This window comes from Rhamphochromis sp. 'chilingali' (genome assembly GCF_963969265.1).
Source record: "Rhamphochromis sp. 'chilingali' genome assembly, chromosome: 16".
In the NCBI taxonomy this organism is placed as follows: Eukaryota; Metazoa; Chordata; class Actinopteri; order Cichliformes; family Cichlidae; genus Rhamphochromis; species Rhamphochromis sp. 'chilingali'.
This window is the reverse complement of record NC_137943.1, coordinates 8,031,756-8,051,421: the sequence shown is the minus strand read 5'-3', so window position 1 is coordinate 8,051,421 and position 19,666 is coordinate 8,031,756. Positions and strand designations below refer to the sequence as shown.

Sequence of the window (19,666 nt, the reverse complement as noted above, 5' to 3'; positions counted from 1 at the left end):
TCTGAAATCAGCATGCAGTGAAACAACCCTGATAACACAGATGGCATAATTTAACCTTAATGTGAAAAATGTAAGGGTGTGCTTTAAAGTTATATAGACGTTTTCACACAACAGGCTGTTGTATGCAGCGTGAGTAGTCGTGTATTTTTTTTCATGGCATCTGTGCAGCTTTATTAGCTTTAAACAAAAGTGCAAAGAAAAAGAAAAAAGAAACAAACTTTCGTGTGTGACTCACAGGTATGGATGGTGTTTTCTTCTATAAGACCTAGTTCCCTTTGAAGCCCTGAGGGCAAAGTAAGAAGAGAATGTCTGTCAGAGGATTTTGTGTCATAACAGTTTACTCTTTGTATGTTTCTGGGCTAAACTAGAAGTTCTACAATTTCCTGAGGTTTGTTTTTCTCAGCTTGCAGGTCTAACAAGAAGATTAAATTATCCAATTAAGAATCTCACATTCACTACTACCCACTTTCCCATATTATACTGAATCTGCTCATTCTGTGGCTTGAACATACTGTCAATATTATTCTGCAGTTTGTTATTCTCCCTGTTCTGTCTTTGTAACTCCTGCTCCAACTGGTTGAGCTTGGCATCCTTCTGATGTAGCTCCTGCAGCTGGCGGTCTGCATCATCATGGCACTGCTGCAAATCTCTTCGCAAGTCTGTTTGATGAAATACATACTTCAGAACCTCAAGGAGTGCATCTGTACAATATATCCACACAATAATAATGTGGTCACATTGGGAATCTTACCTTCACACTCCTCTGGCGGTTGAGAGCAGCACATCTTCAGCTCTGTGACTTCCTGCTTTAGGTCTGACAGAGGGAGAGAGATTAAACATGAACCAGCTAAATGAGAGTCACATTTGGATAGTTTTGGATGTTTTGAGAAATGCATTTATTTGTCCTTGTTTAATTTTAGATGAAAAGATGTCAGAAAGTAAAGTCTATTTATTAAGCACTTTTCATAGACAGACAGTCGCAACATGCTCCAAAGAAAGTACACTCTCTGTCAGTTCCAAGGTTTGATGTTTCCAGACATAAAGAAAATCTGGTTCTTATCATACCAGACAGAAATTAAGTAAATACAACCTCAGATGGACAAAAAGTAGTTCAAAAACAAGAAGCAGTGTGTGGAAAATGAACTACACCATTAGTGAACTACACCACTCTTTCAATGATGAGGATGTAACATCCTGGACAGGGAGGAACGGTGATTTGAGCGTGGAGTCAAGGAGGCCATTTAAGTGAAAAGGGAAAATCATCTCTGAATCGAGAAGGGGGCCTAAGGGTACATCTTTTGCCATCTTACAATGCTGTGATTGCAGCCATTCCCCAACTCTCTGTGAATGGGACTCATGGCCATTGGTCAGTGGTCTTTGATCAGTGGTGGTTGATCAATGGTCATGAGAATTTGCATAATTAAGATTAAGGAACTGACCTCCCAGCCCATTGTTCCTCAGTGGGCTGGTTTCAGTCATTATGCAAATGTACTGTTTATAAGATTGGGGAAACCTGCAGTCAGCTGAGACTGAAGAAGTCACTTGGATGAGTGACGAAACGTTTCTCCCACTAAAAAAAAACAAACAAAAAACGCCACATCCAGATGAACAGAATCAACTTTGGGAGAACTACACCCTTATTGCTTCCATAGGAATTAGGAGGGTAAGTGGCAGGGTTGAAAGGCCATTTCCAAAAAAAAAAAAAAGTCCCTAATTCTACAGTGAGAGAATCGCGAAAGTGGAAAATATTCAAGACAGTGGCTAGGATATTGCAGCAAATTTACCATGCTATACTCAGAGAAACTGGGGCAAAAAGTGCTACATCTGAGACTCTATAAGCCTCAGTTCACATGTTAAATGTTAAAGTTCATGACAGTAAAACTAGAAAAAGACCGAAAAAGTTGTTTGGAGAAGACTCAAGTGAGAGAGTTTTATTGTGAAATACGGGACAGCCTGATAATCTGTCTAAGGGCCGAGAACAGAGTATCGTTACTGCCGAGCGTAGTAAGAGTTATCAAGGTTAACGTTCATTCACCAGCTATAAAAGCCCCTATTTGTTTACTGCAGCCACAGGACCCGGGCACCTCACAGTCACTGAGTCACTCATAAATGCATCTGTTTTTCCATACAGTGCTTCTGCCTTTTGGTTTAGGTTTTGTTAGGTAAACAATGACGGTGTAATATATCATGTTTTGCAGTTCATCTGTGCTTGTATTTAAGACCCAATACTTTCTTTTTACACTGACTGATTGTATTGCCACTAGCTAGTTAGCTTAACATAAAGACTGCAAAAAAAGGGAAAACAGCTTGCCCGCCTCTATTTCTGCTCAGCAATTTGTCTAATCCATACATGACAAACATCGAGTTAGAAAATAGTCGAGTACATAACAAGTAGAGAAAGCCAGGTTAGCTGTTGCCCATAATTTTCAGTTCCTGTTAGCTAAATGAATGCATTATACTATAAGAGTTAAACAGATGTTTAAATCCAACCCTGATACATGTTTGCGACAAAATATCAAATTAATTTTGTGACTACCTGCAATATAAAATACAAACCTTTGTTTGCAGCTTCAAGTTTTTTATTCTTTGTTTCTTGTGTTTTTAGTTTCTTCTCCACGTCTGACAAAGAAAGTAAAAAAGTACTTTTAAACAGGATTTAAGATCAAGCAGAAATGTGTTGCAGGTCTTCAAAATATTAATGAGATTGACTCTACATGCACTAAATTGTTAAATGACTGACCTTTGATTTTGTCAGATGTCTGCGTTTCAGCCTCTTTCAGTTTCGCCCTCAGATCAGCAATCTCCATCACTAGTGGAAATACAAAAAACTGGAATATTATATCGTACTAAAAGGACATGAACAGCATGACACCAAAAAGCAAATTCAACAATATTCATACCATATTTAAAATTCTCTCCATCTATATGCTCAAGTTGACTTTCAGTGTCATCCAGCTGCCTCTCTTTCAACTTTAGTTTCCTTTGAAGGTCTGAAAATGCGTCGAGATTAATAAACATAACCATTAGCTTAAAATACAGGTTACTTCATGCAAAATATAGATTTCAAAGTTTGTTCTGTACCTGCAAGGCTCTTAGCATGAGCCTCTTTGAGGGCTGCTATGTTATTTTCCAGTGGTTTAATTTGCTTGTGAAGCTCCATAATCTGAGCAGCTAAAACAAAACACAAACGTTATGGACTCTGATGCTGTTTGATATTTCATCCTTGTTGCTGACTGAACCAGAGCAAAATACTTACACAGATTAGCAATATTTATATCTTTTCTATCCAGCAGGTCTGTCTTTTGTTGTATCTCATTCCTGATGGCCTCCAGTTGATCTTCCAGATCTACAAAAACAGGCAAAAGTGATGTTTTACGTCCTTAAAATATCTGTAGTATTACTATGATCACATCTGAGGAAAGCCCACTGCATCCCACCTTTAATTTGTGCTTCTTGTGTCTCATTCTTCCTGTTTTGTTGCTTCTTCAGTCTTGCTATTTCATCTTGCTGATTCAAGATCTGAAATGCTATTAAAAAAGAAAATCATCTTCATGCATGATCAGTGCATCCAGGTAAGGAAATCCCCGAAAAATTAAGTCTGTTCATCCGGACGTAGCGTTTTCAGTGGGAGAAATGTTCCGTCACTTGAAAACACTCACTGAAAGCACTACATTCAGATAAACAGACTTTTTGTGATAAACATACATGTGCATACATATTAAAGACAAAGAAGAAGAGAGCGAGGGAAGTATTTTATTCTGACTGTTACTCACTCAGCTTAATATTTTCATTCTGTTCATCTTTAATTCCCTCTATCAAAGAATTGAGCTCTTCTTGACGTGCTGGAGAAAAAAAGATGAGGAATGACTTTTTTTTTTTCCCACCGAATGCATGTATTTTATTTTTTAAGAAGTCATTGCTTTACACTATGTGCAGGTAAGATATGTCACTCACCTTTAATCTTCTCGTCATCTGTATTATTTTCAGCCACAGTGACCAGTTTCTCGATTTCTGTTTGTAGTGCAATAATCTGCAGAACTGAAAGAAGGTTGGAACACTGATAAGTATTTGTACCTCAGTTAGTAATCTGGATTCTTTCAGCAGGTTGTTTGTACTCACGTCGTTGTGGTTGAGTACTTCTCTCTTTCAGCTCTTTTGTTAGTTTGTCCAGCTCCTCGTTCTTTTCATCTATGGCTTTTTGGAGCTCTGCAGAACAGACAAAACTTTGTTATGAGTAAATGTAAATATTTATTTAGCTAATATTAAAGCTGTACAACAACCCTTTAATGTACACCATGTGAATACTGGACCCCAGTAGCGCTGCTTACTTGACTTGACAATGAAACACACTCACCATCAACCTTGGATTTGGACACAGAGTTGTTCATTTGTGCTTTCAGTTGCTCCACTTGCTGAGTTAATGTAGAAATTTGTAGAGCTGAAAGAATCAGTCAGAATAAACATCAGCGTTCACTGTTCTCATCTAAGACACATGAAAATGTGCACAACATCTGCGAATAGTAAAACATTGAGAATGTGGAGAAAGAAATCATGGCAATATATTTTTTTTGACATATTAAGATATATTCAGATATTTTAATATTCAGATAGTATGATGTCATCATATCACATAGCAACCACCCAGTAAAGGGCTAAAAAGTTCCTTTTCTTATCAATTATGCTCCTATAAAAACATAAATGTATTTTTATTGCACAACATTAACATCTAGTTTAAATTCAAAAAGTCTGATTGACACCATCCTATTGCAAAAACCTAGCAAGTGGCTAAAAATGACATTTTTTGCCTTTATGCACCTACATGCACCTCCTTTTATTTGGATATTATCTTATTATGAGGCAGCTAGTTTTATTTATATTCACAAAGTTGAATTACACATGCCTACCAACCACCTAGGACCTTGTGAGATTACCCCAACCCCCAATGTGATTAAGTATATCAATCAGCCAGCTGCACAAATAGGCCAAACACTACAGTGGCACTACTGTAGCGTGGGCATGCCATGTAGTAGTAATCATAATAAATAATGCAGTACATTTGCAGCTCTTGCTTGACCATGAGTGACTCAGGCGTTCCCCTAATAACTACAAAATTGCATCATCATGAATTAAACCTTTTTTGTTGAAGGTGATAAAAAGTTAAGTAAAATATGATTTACAGCTTCTAAAATCTTCACTTTTAAATCAATATCATAGGAAAAAAAAATGAATATATTATGATGAATTTGACAGCTTAGAAAGTTTTTTATTCAGAGATTCAACACTCACCAAGTGAAGTAACAGAGCTCGATTTGGACTGCAGCTCCTTGATTTTGTCATTCAGGTTTTGCTGCAGATCTGCACAGAGACATTTATTATGGGTGCTGATCACAGACAACAGTTTTCTGTATTTAGCAAGAACAGCAAGTCAAAGATTACACTCACCTGTAATTTTCTGCTTATCATCTGAACAGCTTTCTGTCTCGTTCAGTTTTTCCTGCAAGTCTAAGAGAAAGGTTACATTACTAAGCAATAGTCTAGGCATTATTTTTTGATACAGGTCAGCATGAAAGCTCATATTGTTATATTTTGTTGGCTTTCAGTGGGTTTTGACTATGAGTTTGTAAAACTATTAATTCCAGGTTTCTCCAATAATTCAGTTCAGTTCACTTTTATTTATACAGTGCCAAATCACAACAACAGTTGCCTCAAGGCGCTGTGCTTTGGTGACAGAGGGAAGGAAAAACTCCCTTTTAACAGGAACAAATCTCTGGCAGAACCAGGGAGGGGCAGCAATCTGCGGAGACCGGCCGAAACTTGCAAGCATCTTAAAATCAACTTAATCCTTCTTGTTGCAGAAACTTAAACATGCCACGGATGAACTTACCGAGGATCACTTCCTGATCACGAGAATGCTCCAACTCTTTAACCTTCAGTTGTTTTCTGAGATCTAACAAAATGTAAAGTTAGCTTCAGGTGAAGAAGGTATCAGAGGTGATACTTGCTTTTAGAGATCAAAAGAAAAATACTTACTAGAAATTGTAGCAGCACTTTCTTTATCCTCAGCTGTCTTAACTTTTTCAAGGTTTTCAAGTTGGCTTTGCAGATCAGTGATGTTCAAAACTGAGGAACAGAGGAAGAAAGAATCAAAGCAGAACTTTTTTCCTTCATCATTTCTGCAGACACTGCAGTCTTTCTTGACTTACTCAGGTTGGCATTTTCCTGGTTCTTCTGTTTCAGCTCATTGACATGTTTCTCCAGCTCTCCCTTCTTGGCTGCAAGCTCATTTGTGATCTCTGAGGTCATTTTAAAGAAGTTAAAACAGGTTTATTGGTCAGACACGAGAGATCATCGTACACGTTTTGTACTGTGAATTACAAAAGCTACCAAGTTTCTTTATCTCTCACACTTATTTTGTTTTTTCTACAAGGATGGGGAAAACTAAAACTCTCACTTGCCCCACATCTGACTCCTCTGTGCTTCTGCCTGCTCACTTGTATTTGTCACACTCTTATCACTAGAGGAAAAGCACAATGGGAGATACTTACCAGTTAGCTCACTGGTTTGTTGAGATTCGCGGTTTGACAGCAGATTCTGCAGGTGCTTCACCTGACTCTGCAGATTCAGGATTTTCAGTGCTAAAGCACAAAGAAGCAAAAAGAGTAGTTTGCTATAAGACATGCTGTGAGAGAATTACTTCATGAGAGGGAAAAAGGCAAAAAGAAAGAAAATTCAACTTGTCAGTGAACCTTTGTGCTCACAGTTACTTCATACTCACTCAGTTTGGTGTTATCTCGATCACTGCTGCCTATTTGAGCCATGAGTGTGTCTATTCTGTTTTGTAGCGCTGCAAAAAACAGTGAATTGTATTAATAACATTTAGTCATCTACTATGACTTTGTGTCACCCTCAATCAGCACCTTAAACCTTAAAGTACCTTTTATCCGGTCACCAGCTGTCCCATTCACATCCTTGTTCTGCAGGTCCCATATCTCATTCTGGAGCTCAATGATTTGTAAAACTGAAACAAACAAACATCTGATGAATGACAGGTAAGGTTTGGTTGTGAAATGTTCCTTTTTGACAAAGTTTATAGTTAGGGCTGGATCAAATGACTCTGAGCAGTTACACTGCAACATGCTGAAGCTGCTAGTGTTTCATCTTCACTAACCCGAATCACCTTTTTGCTCTCTGTGCTTATATCCCACTTTGCATTTAATGATTAGTTATTGTTCTGTCTCCCTCTCCTTATCCTCATCCGGTAATGGCAGATGATTTCCCCTCTGCCTGATTCAGCCAGGGGTTTCTTCCTGTTAAAAGGAAGTTTTTCCTTTCCACCATCACCAAGTGCTGTTTTCTGATTGTTCATATACTGTGCTTACACAGTATTTTGAGACAGATGCGACAGGTGAGCAAATTCTTTATGAAACCATTAAAAAGTATCCCAGTTTTTCAACTGTGATGCTTCTTAAGACACAGCAGTTAACATGTCCAAACCAAGGGACTACATGTATTTTCAGTCAGGATGGGTAAATAATGGCATCGTGTGGGAGCTGAAGAACAATAAATTTATTTTTAAAGCAAAGGTAAGTGCTATATAGCTAGCTTAAACAAAGTACCATGCGTAAATCTTATGTTTTGTTGACCTGGACATTTACAGTGTAGAGCCAGAAAAGTTCTAGTAGTATTAATATGTCATATTATTGTCATAATATAACATTAAAGTTAACAAAGTAGTTTTCCAGTGTCAGGTAAATCATTCCTCTTAAATGACTGCCAATGACAGTCCGGATTTCAGTGGAGAAGCAGGGATTTGTGTGATTTGGACTGTGAGGTGTGGTTAGGAGAGGTGTGCTCACGTTTTGCTGCATTTTGGCTAAGTTAAATTTGAAGATAATCAAAGGATGGCTGGAGGGCAAAGGGCCACTGTACTGTTTTGTCCACCAGGTGGGCATGTCCCAGTAGCTCTGACATCACATGGAAACTATGGTTTGGACCAAATGTTGTCAATTGCCCCCAGAGGCTTAGTGTTGCAATAATAGGCAGCGGGTTGTCAGACTGTTTAAACAGTGTTGATCACAGAGTACAGCAGTGCACTCACCCACTCTCGGGTTGGCAAGCAATTCCTCCATTTCTGCAGTCTTAGTAATCAGTTCATCTTGCTTCTTCTCCAGTTGCATCTGCAGCTCTGTGGGGAATCAGAGAGAAACAGATATATGACTTGAGGTCATATTTGTTTCACATTTTTCCTCCAGGAAGTGTGCTGACTATGACAGCTGATACTCACGTGAGATGATTTCTGGATCTTTTGAGTTTGAGATCTGCTCCTTCAAAGCCCTCACTTCAGCCTTCATGTTGATCACATTCAGGACTAACAGAGACAAACGTGAGCAGATATGACGGCACAGATTAGTTCTGAAATATAATGTGAGGATGTGAGCAAAAAAAAAAAAAAGAGAGACTTTAACTGCACCGCACTCACGCAGAGCAGTTTTGAAGTCTTTCGTTTTGTTCAGTTCTGCAATCTTATCTTCAACTTCAGTCTTCAGCTCTGATTAAAAAAATAAAAAAATAAAAAACAGTCATATCAAAAACTCAGGCTCAGAAACTTTCAGGTTGAAGTCAGATTTACAACTTACGGTTTCGTTGTTGCTCGAGTCCAGAGCATTCTTGAGTCTTTAATTGCAGTTTTTTCTCCAACTCTGAATCAAAAGAAACAAACAACTAAAATTGGATCTCTGCACAAAACTCTTTAATATGATGGATATATTCAGAAAAAAACCCCTGATTTGTGTCTTTGTCTTTTTAAAAAAGAGATCTGGGGGACTTACTCAAAACAAATTAAAAGGACTGAAAGCGCCTTTTCCATTAGTCTCTACTGGGATGGGCTCGCCATGACTGCAGGTAATTAAGCTAATAGAAAACTCTGAAAACCGTGGCAAGTTGATCCGAGTAGATACCGGTACTATAAGGGGCTAAAGATTATGTTGTAAATTTTTATCTCAAGATATAAAATGCTATATAATGTGAATGTTAGCTTACCATAAAGATTGGAAAGAAGGGGAAACAGCTAGCCTCCCTAAAGCTAACTACATGATTCCTAAAGACAAATTAACATGTTTTACTTTATTTGTTTAATCTACAGCAAAAGCCTTGCAAAGGAATTACATGTCACACTTATTCTGCTCATGTTCAACAATTACTGTAATCCATATGTGCCAAACAGAGTTGGAAAATAGAAGTAAGCAGATAAATCCAGGCGAGCTGTTGCTCATTAAGAGGATGTGTATTGTTAGCTTAGCCACTGAAGCTAATTTAAGGAAGTCAGACTTGAATTTTGAAATGAAATTATACCAAACTTTTTTTTAGAGAATTTGGCTATATTCCATTCAACACAGTGCAAATGGCTTGTAACTGAAAAACTAAAATGTACAAAAATGGTCCCAGGGCCTCAGAAGGGTTTTAATTGTAGTCTGTGTGCTAAGCTAAGCTAATGAGCTGTTGCATTATACTATAAGAGTTAAATAATAATAATGGATTGGATTTATATAGCGCTTTTCAAGTCACCCAAAGCGCTTTACAATGCCACTATTCATTCACTCACTGGTAGAGGCAAGCTACAGTTGTAGCCACAGCTGCCCTGGGGCAGACTGACAGAAGCGAGGCTGCCATATCGTGCCATCTGCCACTCTGGCCAACACTAGTAGGCGGTAGGGTAAAGTGTCTTGCCCAAGGACACAACGACCAGGACAGAGAACCCGGAGATCGAACCGGCGACCTTCCGGTTACAGATACGCTTCCCACGGTCGCCCAACAAAAATAAAATACAAACCTTTGTTTGCAGCTTCAAGTTTTTTATTCTCAGCTTCTTGTGTTTTTAGTTTCTTCTCCACGTCTGACAAAGAAAGTAAAAAAGTACTTTTAAATAGGATTTAAGATCAAGCAGAAATGTGTTGCAGGTCTTCAAAATATTTATGAGACTGACTCTACATGCACTAAATTGTTAAATGACTGCAAAAATCTCAAACCTTTGATTTTTTTGTCAGATGTCTGCGTCACCGCCTTTTTCAGTTTCACCCTCAGATCAGCAATCTCCATCACTAGTGGAAATACAAAAAACTGGAATATTATATCGTACTAAAAGGACATGAACAGCATGACACCAAAAAGCAAATTCAACAATATTCATACCATATTTAAAATTCTCTCCATCTATATGCTCAAGTTGACTTTCAGTGTCATCCAGCTGCCTCTCTTTCAACTTTAGTCTCCTTTGAAGGTCTGAAAGTGAGTTGAGATTAATAAACACAACCATTAGCTTAATATACAGGTTACTTCATGCAATATACATTTCAAAGTTTCTTCTGTACCTGCAAGGCTCTCAGTATGAGCCTCTTTGAGGGCTGCTATGTTATCTTCCAGTTCTTTAATTTGCACTTCAAGCTCCATAATCTGAGCAGCTAAAACAAAACACAAACGTTATGGACTCGGATGCTGTTTGATATTTCACTCCTTGTTGCTGACTGAACCAGAACTCATGACTGAACTCATACCATTTCTTGTGTTTCTCTGATTTCTCATGGCCTCCAGTTGATTCTCCAGATCTACAAAAATAGGCAAAAGTGATGTTTTATGTCCTTAAATATTTGTAGTATTACTATGATCGCATTTGAGGAGAGCCCACCTTTAATTTTTGCTTCTTGTGCCTGATTCTTCTTTTCTTCTTCCTTCTTCAGTCTTGCTATTTCAGCTTGCTGATTCAAGATCTGAAATGCTACAAAAAAGGTTTATGCATATATAACAAGAAGAGAGTGAGGGAAGTATTTTACTCTGACTGTTACTCACTCAGCTTAATGTTTTCACCCTGTTCATCTTTAACTCCATCAATCAAATAAGTGAGCTTTCCTTGAAGTACTGGGAAAAAAAGATGATTTTTTCAAGAAGAAAAAACAAAACAGAAATGATCCTATTTTTGCTTTACACTTGTTACTTTACGCAGGTAAGATATGTCACTCACCTTTAATCTTCTCCTCATCTCTATCATTTTCCGCCACAGTGTCCAGTTTCTCGATTTCTGTTTGCAGTGCAATAATCTGCAGAACTGAAAGAAGGTTGGAACACTTATAAGTATTTGTACTTGAGTAAGTAATCTGGATTCTTTCAGCAGGTTGTTTGTACTCACGTCTACGTGGTTGAGTGCTTCTCTCTTTCAGCTCTTTTGTTAGTTTGTCCAGCTCCTCGTTCTTTTCATCTATGGCTTTTTGGAGCTCTGCAGATCAGACAAAACTTTGTTTGGGGGGGATTTATGCGTAAATGTAAATATTTATTTAGCTAATATTAAAGCTGTACAACAACCCTTTAATGTACACCATGTGAATACTGGACCCCAGTAGCGCTGCTTACTTGACTTGACAATGAAACACACTCACCATCAACCTTGGATTTGGACACAGAGTTGTTCATTTGTGCTTTCAGTTGCTCCACTTGCTGAGTTAATGTAGAAATTTGTAGAGCTGAAAGAATCAGTCAGAATAAACATCAGCGTTCACTGTTCTCATCTAAGACACATGAAAATGTGCACAACATCTGTGCATGTGCCCAATGTAAGTTGTGTTTTTAGCAAAGGCTCTGATTTTAACAACTATGATCCATATAAGAAATTTTGTGAATACCAGCTAGGACACTTTCTATTTGGACAGGCTGAGCATGGGGCAAATTAGCTGGATCACCTGCTGAGGCATGTGTGTGTCCAGAGGTGGCCTATCAGCTGTCTAAACACCTATTAAAAGGAAGCTAGCTGGATACTGGAGGAGAGAGGCCCCAGATATAAGGAGGAACGCGCGAAGGCCAGGAGAAAAAGAGGGACCCGCTGGTTGATCGTGGGGGTGCGGTGCCTCATCTGGAGACGGACCAGTCAGCATGACATGGCAACCCAGTCCCGACAGCAGGAACGGCGACAGTAGGAGACAACGTGTGTGATTAGTAGCAGGGGAGAGGTATACCTCTGCCTACATTTGTGAGTAGTGTCTCCACTGTCATTCACTGGGTGCAGCCGTGTTGGCAGAGGGTTGCCATGGCTATAAGCCAGGGCCGCTTCCGGGACGATGGTTCTAGCACCTATTTGTTTATTTACAGGGCGATGACGCAAGTGGAGCCGCGGTGGTATCGAGCGACGGACGCCAGTGTGTGATGGGCCCAGTGAGAGGACGAGAGGGGGATAGACCCATATGGAAAAGATATGTATAAATCTTATAAAGTTTGCATCTGTCTTGTGTGAAACTTGTATGAAAAGCATACAAGAGTAAAAACAGATGTAAGATCCCTTGAAAAATTATATAAATGAAACTTGTATGTTTTGGATACTTACTAAAACAATATATGAAAGTGGCCACTTTCATGAGTAAATCTTATAAGCCTTATATGATTCACTATATGAAGTAGGCCACATCTTATGCAAGTCTTTTATAAGTTTTTACTATTTCTTTTCCATATGGGGAGGCTCCTCCCCGTCAGCCTGGGACGAGGCTGGCGTGGACCCCCCTCCGCAAAGGGAATTTCTGTCCAGCTCATGAACACCTAACAAACATTCATCCTGGACTGTGGACAGTTACATCAGGGAACCGGATGGGATTTTAGTGCATGCAGAGAATTATATTTTTAGCAGTTTTTGAAGTGGGTTTTTTTTTATTCCTGGGGGATTTTAGTATATTAATAACATTTTATTGTATACTTTTTTCTTATTAGTATTTGGGTTGTTTTATTCCTACTGTCCGTCTCGGGAATAAACTGTTTCTGATCAGGCCTGCTTCATCATTGTGCCCGGGGTTTCTGATTCGCTCCCCCCCCCCTGTATTTAAAAGAACCATCCTCTTTAGTATGACATTCTTGCTCACCGGCTTTAGTGTCTACATTACATCTCTCTCAGGTTGGCTTCACCACAAACTCATTAACTGTGAGGAAGTATAATAAAACACTGAGAGTGTGATGAAACAAGTCAGGGAGACAGTTTATATTAGTGACACATTATTAAAACCTTTTTTTTTTAATATATTAAAATGCTCTGTCTGTCTGTGTGTTTGTTTCTTTGACTGCAAACTAGACCATCTGGAACTAAGCATTAAAAATTAGCATACAAATTAGAGATGGCACGATACCACTTTTTTATGTCCGATACCGATACCGATATCATAAATTTGGATATCTGCCGATACCGATATGAATCCGATATAGTGTTTTTTAATCAACAAAACTGTTTTTTAAATATCTTGCTGCATTTTGTATAAGTTCATACTCAAGTTTAAAACAACAACTACACTAAAGCTATTCTGTTATACCTGTATGCAAAAAAAATGTTTCATAGTTCAGCAATACTGATCAATCTAATAAACTTAGACCTACACCATCCTCCCTATTCTGGTATTTTAAAGAGTACTTAGCATAAATATTAAGCAACCTAACTAATAGGGTTCCAACTCCCAGCAACAACAAAAATAAATAAATAAAAAATAGGGAACCACCCCTCACGCTCCACCTCATGATGCTTAATCGACGTAATCAACCTTAATTTGATGCAGTGTGAAAAAAATGCACAGAAATCAATTATTTTTCAAGAAATATTAAATAGATTCAACATCTTTCTTCAACAAAATTGCAGACTGCACAGATGGTACCTTCCCAAAGGAAAAAGTACTATAGCTTACTAGGGTATATATATTAGACTTAATAGTTACTATATACAGTAATGGACTTCTATTCATTTTGCATCAAATTAAAACTTTGGCTGTCAGATAATTATTTATTAAAAGCTAGACATTTTAAATGAGAATAAGAAAGAAAAGTATGTCTTTGTGCCCCCTTTTCCCTGTTAATGCCCTATCGGCCCCCCTGGCTAAACTTTGCTAGATCCGCCCCTGCACAGTTACCAGCGTCAGCTACGTAGAAAAAGATCCTCGAGTAGAAAGTAATATTAAATACATTCTAACAACAGCTGATCAAGCTTAAACGTGCTGCTGTTGTTCAGCCGCTGGTTTCCTCTTTCTGGTGCAAAGTGGGCCAAAAGCAAACTAGAGACACGGACTCACGACAGAAAAGCTGATCAGCTGATCGTTAAGCAGTTTCATGATTGAAGTAGCAGCAGGAGAGGCAGTCGCTTGTTAAGCTTAACGCAGGAATGCTTTACAAACATTCAGAGATGGACTTACACACTTGCTTTACTTCTCTCGGGATAACTTTGTCGGAGATGAAATGCCGGGTTGCTAGCGAAGCTCCAAATGCTATCCAGACCACCGACAGGTCCCGCATGCCACAGCCGCTCTATCACGTGATGCATACTGCTCCAACGTGCTAACGTTCTGAGGTGAGTTACGGCGTATTGCAAGTTTTGTGAGGTGCTTTCGTGATATTTAATGGATCGGATTACATTTTTTATTTTTCTCCGATATCCGATCCAGTAATTTAGGTCAGTATCGGACCGATACCGATACGTAATATCGGATCGGTCCATCTCTAATACAAATACATCTCAAGCTCCTGAAGGTTCTAACTTATCAGATATTTTGGCCTCATCATATTGCCAATCAACCACCTAGCAAAGGACTTATGTGTCCCTTTCTTTGCAATTATGCACCTGTAAGACCACATAAAAGCATTTTTATTACACAACATTAAAATCTGCAAACAACCCTGCAATGGGCTAAAATGACCTGTTTTTAGGTTTTATGCAGCTTTAACACCTTGTGAAAACATCCTTATTTCCATTCCAGAATAATAGCATGTCTCTATAATAATTGCACAAATGCCGTCATATCAATCATTAACATCTATATATGTTTTTAAAGAAAACATTCAAATTATTTGGATTTCCATATGTATTATATTTCTTCCATTTCCCACCCCAATATCACGTTTTCCATTTGCATTTGTTTCACCTGCCTCTTTCTGTGTATGTCACCCGTACGTCACTCAGAGGTCATGAAAATTTGTTCAAGTCACCACTACACGAGGAATGAATAATTAGAAATAAAATCCTTAAAAATCAGCATGAGCAGACAATGGTAATGCTGAAGACATTTGACCATGAGGACTGCAGGAACCATAGCACCATTACTGCTAAATATTATGAAAAACTACATTTTTAGTTTAAAATGTTTTGTGGCTGTTGTTAATCATTCCTGCTGTAGTGTACATTGTATATTACAATTTGGATCTTACATTTTTTTGACCAAAGATATCAATACATTTGCTATACTCCTTAAGTCTCTCTTTTAAAGCTACAGTTTTCACGTGTACGTTTTTGTGATAGTCAGGGGCCATGCCAATATTACAGTAGTCCACGTAAATGTCAAACCCAAGCTTTACAGGTCAGGTTTTGTTTGTTTTTAAAACTGAACGTACTATGTACACCGAATAATCATCCGTCTCATCATCTCAAAACAATGTAAGAGCTTACTTTTTTACTTAATAATTTAGGGCAACTTATTCATTGACTATGTTGTCTCCAAAGAATACAAATATCATTTTTAATGGTATATTATGTTTATATTTTTTTTGCTCTTTGTAAGAATTTTTTAGAAACCAAATATGACTATATAGTCACATAACAAAAATGTTAAGAATGATGAGAAACTAACCACACATCTCTGTGCCATACATGAGCAAAGCAAAAAGCACGTTAGCATTATTTAGCCACAGAGCTGAATTAGGCATGCCTGCCAACCACCAAGCATTAAAAGAGAAAACTTTGCTCAATATGATTATATCTGTTGGCCAAGTGCACAAACATGGCAAACATTAATATAGCACTATCATTGTGTACTATTAGGCATGCACCACTAATGATGATACACAATGCAGTAAATATCTTGGTGTTATTCTTATGGTCTTTCAGGGTTTTTAAATCAGTAAATATACCTACATGTATCATGATGTATTATTTATTATTGTCCTGTAATGTATCAAGTGTTGCAACACTGTGAGCTTCTTAACGGCTTCTAATATCTTCCCTTTTAAAATAATTTCACCGAGATCAGAAATAAATTGGTTAAATATGATCAACTGGATGGTGGAAGATGGAGCATATTAATACAGTACAGCTAACAGATTCAACACTCACCAAGTGAAGTAACAGAGCTCGATTTGGACTGCAGCTCCTTGATTTTGTCATTCAGGTTTTGCTGCAGATCTGCACAGAGACATTTATTATGGGTGCTGATCACAGACAACAGTTTTCTATATTGAGAAAGAACAGCAAGTCAAAGATTACACTCACCTGTAATTGTCTGCTCATAATCTGAACAGCTTTCTGTCTCGTTCAGTTTTTCCTGCAAGTCTAAGAGAAAGGTTACATTACTAAGCAATAGTCTAGGCATTATTTTTTGATACAGGTCAGCATGAAAGCTCATATTGTTATATTTTGTTGGCTTTCAGTGGGTTTTGACTATGAGTTTGTAAAACTATTAATTCCAGGTTTCTCCAATAATTCAGTTCAGTTCACTTTTATTTATACAGTGCCAAATCACAACAACAGTTGCCTCAAGGCGCTGTGCTTTGGTGACAGAGGGAAGGAAAAACTCCCTTTTAACAGGAACAAATCTCTGGCAGAACCAGGGAGGGGCAGCAATCTGCGGAGACCGGCCGAAACTTGCAAGCATCTTAAAATCAACTTAATCCTTCTTGTTGCAGAAACTTAAACATGCCACGGATGAACTTACCGAGGATCACTTCCTGATCACGAGAATGCTCCAACTCTTTAACCTTCAGTTGTTTTCTGAGATCTAACAAAATGTAAAGTTAGCTTCAGGTGAAGAAGGTATCAGAGGTGATACTTGCTTTTAGAGATCAAAAGAAAAATACTTACTAGAAATTGTAGCAGCACTTTCTTTATCCTCAGCTGTCTTAACTTTTTCAAGGTTTTCAAGTTGGCTTTGCAGATCAGTGATGTTCAAAACTGAGGAACAGAGGAAGAAAGAATCAAAGCAGAACTTTTTTCCTTCATCATTTCTGCAGACACTGCAGTCTTTCTTGACTTACTCAGGTTGGCATTTTCCTGGTTCTTCTGTTTCAGCTCATTGACATGTTTCTCCAGCTCTCCCTTCTTGGCTGCAAGCTCATTTGTGATCTCTGAGGTCATTTTAAAGAAGTTAAAACAGGTTTATTGGTCAGACACGAGAGATCATCGTACACGTTTTGTACTGTGAATTACAAAAGCTACCAAGTTTCTTTATCTCTCACACTTATTTTGTTTTTTCTACAAGGATGGGGAAAACTAAAACTCTCACTTGCCCCACATCTGACTCCTCTGTGCTTCTGCCTGCTCACTTGTATTTGTCACACTCTTATCACTAGAGGAAAAGCACAATGGGAGATACTTACCAGTTAGCTCACTGGTTTGTTGAGATTCGCGGTTTGACAGCAGATTCTGCAGGTGCTTCACCTGACTCTGCAGATTCAGGATTTTCAGTGCTAAAGCACAAAGAAGCAAAAAGAGTAGTTTGCTATAAGACATGCTGTGAGAGAATTACTTCATGAGAGGGAAAAAGGTAAAAAGAAAGAAAATTCAACTTGTCAGTGAACCTTTGTGCTCACAGTTACTTCATACTCACTCAGTTTGGTGTTATCTCGATCACTGCTGCCTATTTGAGCCATGAGTGTGTCTATTCTGTTTTGTAGCGCTGCAAAAAACAGTGAATTGTATTAATAACATTTAGTCATCTACTATGACTTTGTGTCACCCTCAATCAGCACCTTAAACCTTAAAGTACCTTTTATCCGGTCACCAGCTGTCCCATTCACATCCTTGTTCTGCAGGTCCCATATCTCATTCTGGAGCTCAATGATTTGTAAAACTGAAACAAACAAACATCTGATGAATGACAGGTAAGGTTTGGTTGTGTCATTTAGAGGGATATTTTAAATGGAAATGTGTGTCAGTGCAACCAAATTGCAAAAACATGACAGAAACACATTCTTTTCCCAGTATGATGGTGATTTTACAAATCTTAGCTTCTTCTAAAATTATGCAAAGTTACACCCATCAAGATCATTTGTTCTTTAACACCATGCAGACATTAAGCTAACTGATTTATAGGCCTTTTCCAAGTAGAGAAGGTCCCCATGTGAAAAGTATCCACTGCACAGAACGCACAGAGCAGGAAATCCTGGCCCCCAAATGTTGTCAATTGCCCCCAGAGGCTTAGTGTTGCAATAATAGGCAGCGGGTTGTCAGACTGTTTAAACAGTGTTGATCACAGAGTACAGCAGTGCACTCACCCACTCTCGGGTTGGCAAGCAATTCCTCCATTTCTGCAGTCTTAGTAATCAGTTCATCTTGCTTCTTCTCCAGTTGCATCTGCAGCTCTGTGGGGAATCAGAGAGAAACAGATATATGACTTGAGGTCATATTTGTTTCACATTTTTCCTCCAGGAAGTGTGCTGACTATGACAGCTGATACTCACGTGAGATGATTTCTGGATCTTTTGAGTTTGAGATCTGCTCCTTCAAAGCCCTCACTTCAGCCTTCATGTTGATCACATTCAGGACTAACAGAGACAAACGTGAGCAGATATGACGGCACAGATTAGTTCTGAAATATAATGTGAGGATGTGAGCAAAAAAAAAAAAGGAGAGACTTTAACTGCACCGCACTCACGCAGAGCAGTTTTGAAGTCTTTTGTCTTGTTCAGTTCTGCAATCTTATCTTCAACTTCAGTCTTCAGCTCTGACAAAAAATAAATCAGTCACATCAAAACTCAGTCTCAGACACTCTGAGGTCAAAGTCAGATTCGCAACTTACGGTTTCGTTGTTGCTCGAGTCCAGAGCACTCATGTGTCTTTAACAGCAGTTGCCTCTCCAACTCTGCTCAGTGAAAAAGGAAATCCAAGTTAACAAAAACTGTCTCTGACACAAACTGTTAGTTATGGATCTATTCAGAAAAACAAAATCAACTCACCTGCGAATTTATCCTTCATAAGAGCATATTCCCTGTTTTTGTTTTGAAGAAACATCTGAAGGACTTTAAAAGAAAAGAAATGGACTGAAACACTATGGTGCAAATTAGCAACATGAACATCCTGCAGCAAACAGCTTTCGATCTCAGGCATGTGGCATGAATGTTGTTCCGTTCGCTCTATGAAAGCCCATTTCGCTTGAAGTGATACAGTGATTGTAGGACATACTTACGAGTTAATGTTAAAGAGGATTCTGCGTTATCGTCACGATTTTCTCTTTCAATTCTTTTGAGATGTTTGTAGAGTTCAGCGATAACCAGAACTACAGAAAATACAAAAGTCAGGGTGTACAGAATTATGTTTTAGGCTACTTCACAACAATCAAGATTGATCCAAGTGTTTTTCTGGACTTACTTAATCTGGCATTAGCCGGATTCTTGTTATTCAGCTCATTGATATATTTCTGTAGCTCGGCTCTCTTCAGTGTAAGCTTATCTGTTAGAGTGTTCCTTATGATCACCATGCTTGGAGCTGAAAGTGACACACATGTCAAGTTGCTACAGTAACATTATGACACTCTATGCTAACATGAGGTCTTGGGTGAGATACTTACAGTTTGAATTGTAGGTTTGTGACAGCAGCGTCTCCAGGTGCTCCAGCTGACTTTGCAGACTGATGATTTTCAGAACTGAAAAAAAGGTTAAAAAAAAAATGTAGCTGACT

General features: G+C 38.4%; 1 protein-coding gene across 1 annotated transcript in view; it reads right to left on the bottom strand.

Annotated features, from left to right (window-relative positions):
* The window catches only part of LOC308412678 (uncharacterized protein), a 28,775-nt gene that overhangs the window by 957 nt on the left and 8,152 nt on the right, over positions 1-19,666 (bottom strand). Inside the window, exons 24-74 of the mRNA XM_080907199.1 lie at positions 19,557-19,631; positions 19,358-19,474; positions 19,176-19,265; positions 18,946-19,008; positions 18,789-18,851; positions 18,645-18,713; positions 18,451-18,534; positions 18,265-18,351; positions 17,757-17,840; positions 17,598-17,666; positions 17,368-17,457; positions 17,026-17,115; positions 16,853-16,942; positions 16,707-16,769; positions 16,265-16,324; positions 16,109-16,177; positions 11,427-11,510; positions 11,180-11,266; positions 11,015-11,098; positions 10,843-10,911; positions 10,682-10,771; positions 10,551-10,601; positions 10,368-10,457; positions 10,189-10,278; positions 10,026-10,097; positions 9,830-9,892; positions 8,637-8,699; positions 8,480-8,548; positions 8,285-8,368; positions 8,099-8,185; positions 6,935-7,018; positions 6,776-6,844; positions 6,546-6,635; positions 6,204-6,293; positions 6,031-6,120; positions 5,885-5,947; positions 5,443-5,502; positions 5,287-5,355; positions 4,355-4,438; positions 4,120-4,206; positions 3,955-4,038; positions 3,774-3,842; positions 3,438-3,527; positions 3,257-3,346; positions 3,082-3,171; positions 2,901-2,990; positions 2,741-2,809; positions 2,557-2,619; positions 752-814; positions 513-659; positions 236-283 (exon numbers count right to left, since the gene is read on the bottom strand). Coding sequence (XP_080763325.1) covers positions 236-283; positions 513-659; positions 752-814; positions 2,557-2,619; positions 2,741-2,809; positions 2,901-2,990; positions 3,082-3,171; positions 3,257-3,346; positions 3,438-3,527; positions 3,774-3,842; positions 3,955-4,038; positions 4,120-4,206; positions 4,355-4,438; positions 5,287-5,355; positions 5,443-5,502; positions 5,885-5,947; positions 6,031-6,120; positions 6,204-6,293; positions 6,546-6,635; positions 6,776-6,844; positions 6,935-7,018; positions 8,099-8,185; positions 8,285-8,368; positions 8,480-8,548; positions 8,637-8,699; positions 9,830-9,892; positions 10,026-10,097; positions 10,189-10,278; positions 10,368-10,457; positions 10,551-10,601; positions 10,682-10,771; positions 10,843-10,911; positions 11,015-11,098; positions 11,180-11,266; positions 11,427-11,510; positions 16,109-16,177; positions 16,265-16,324; positions 16,707-16,769; positions 16,853-16,942; positions 17,026-17,115; positions 17,368-17,457; positions 17,598-17,666; positions 17,757-17,840; positions 18,265-18,351; positions 18,451-18,534; positions 18,645-18,713; positions 18,789-18,851; positions 18,946-19,008; positions 19,176-19,265; positions 19,358-19,474; positions 19,557-19,631 — 4,035 coding nt within the window. The remainder of the gene's footprint in view (positions 1-235; positions 284-512; positions 660-751; positions 815-2,556; positions 2,620-2,740; positions 2,810-2,900; positions 2,991-3,081; positions 3,172-3,256; positions 3,347-3,437; positions 3,528-3,773; positions 3,843-3,954; positions 4,039-4,119; positions 4,207-4,354; positions 4,439-5,286; positions 5,356-5,442; positions 5,503-5,884; positions 5,948-6,030; positions 6,121-6,203; positions 6,294-6,545; positions 6,636-6,775; positions 6,845-6,934; positions 7,019-8,098; positions 8,186-8,284; positions 8,369-8,479; positions 8,549-8,636; positions 8,700-9,829; positions 9,893-10,025; positions 10,098-10,188; positions 10,279-10,367; positions 10,458-10,550; positions 10,602-10,681; positions 10,772-10,842; positions 10,912-11,014; positions 11,099-11,179; positions 11,267-11,426; positions 11,511-16,108; positions 16,178-16,264; positions 16,325-16,706; positions 16,770-16,852; positions 16,943-17,025; positions 17,116-17,367; positions 17,458-17,597; positions 17,667-17,756; positions 17,841-18,264; positions 18,352-18,450; positions 18,535-18,644; positions 18,714-18,788; positions 18,852-18,945; positions 19,009-19,175; positions 19,266-19,357; positions 19,475-19,556; positions 19,632-19,666) is intronic.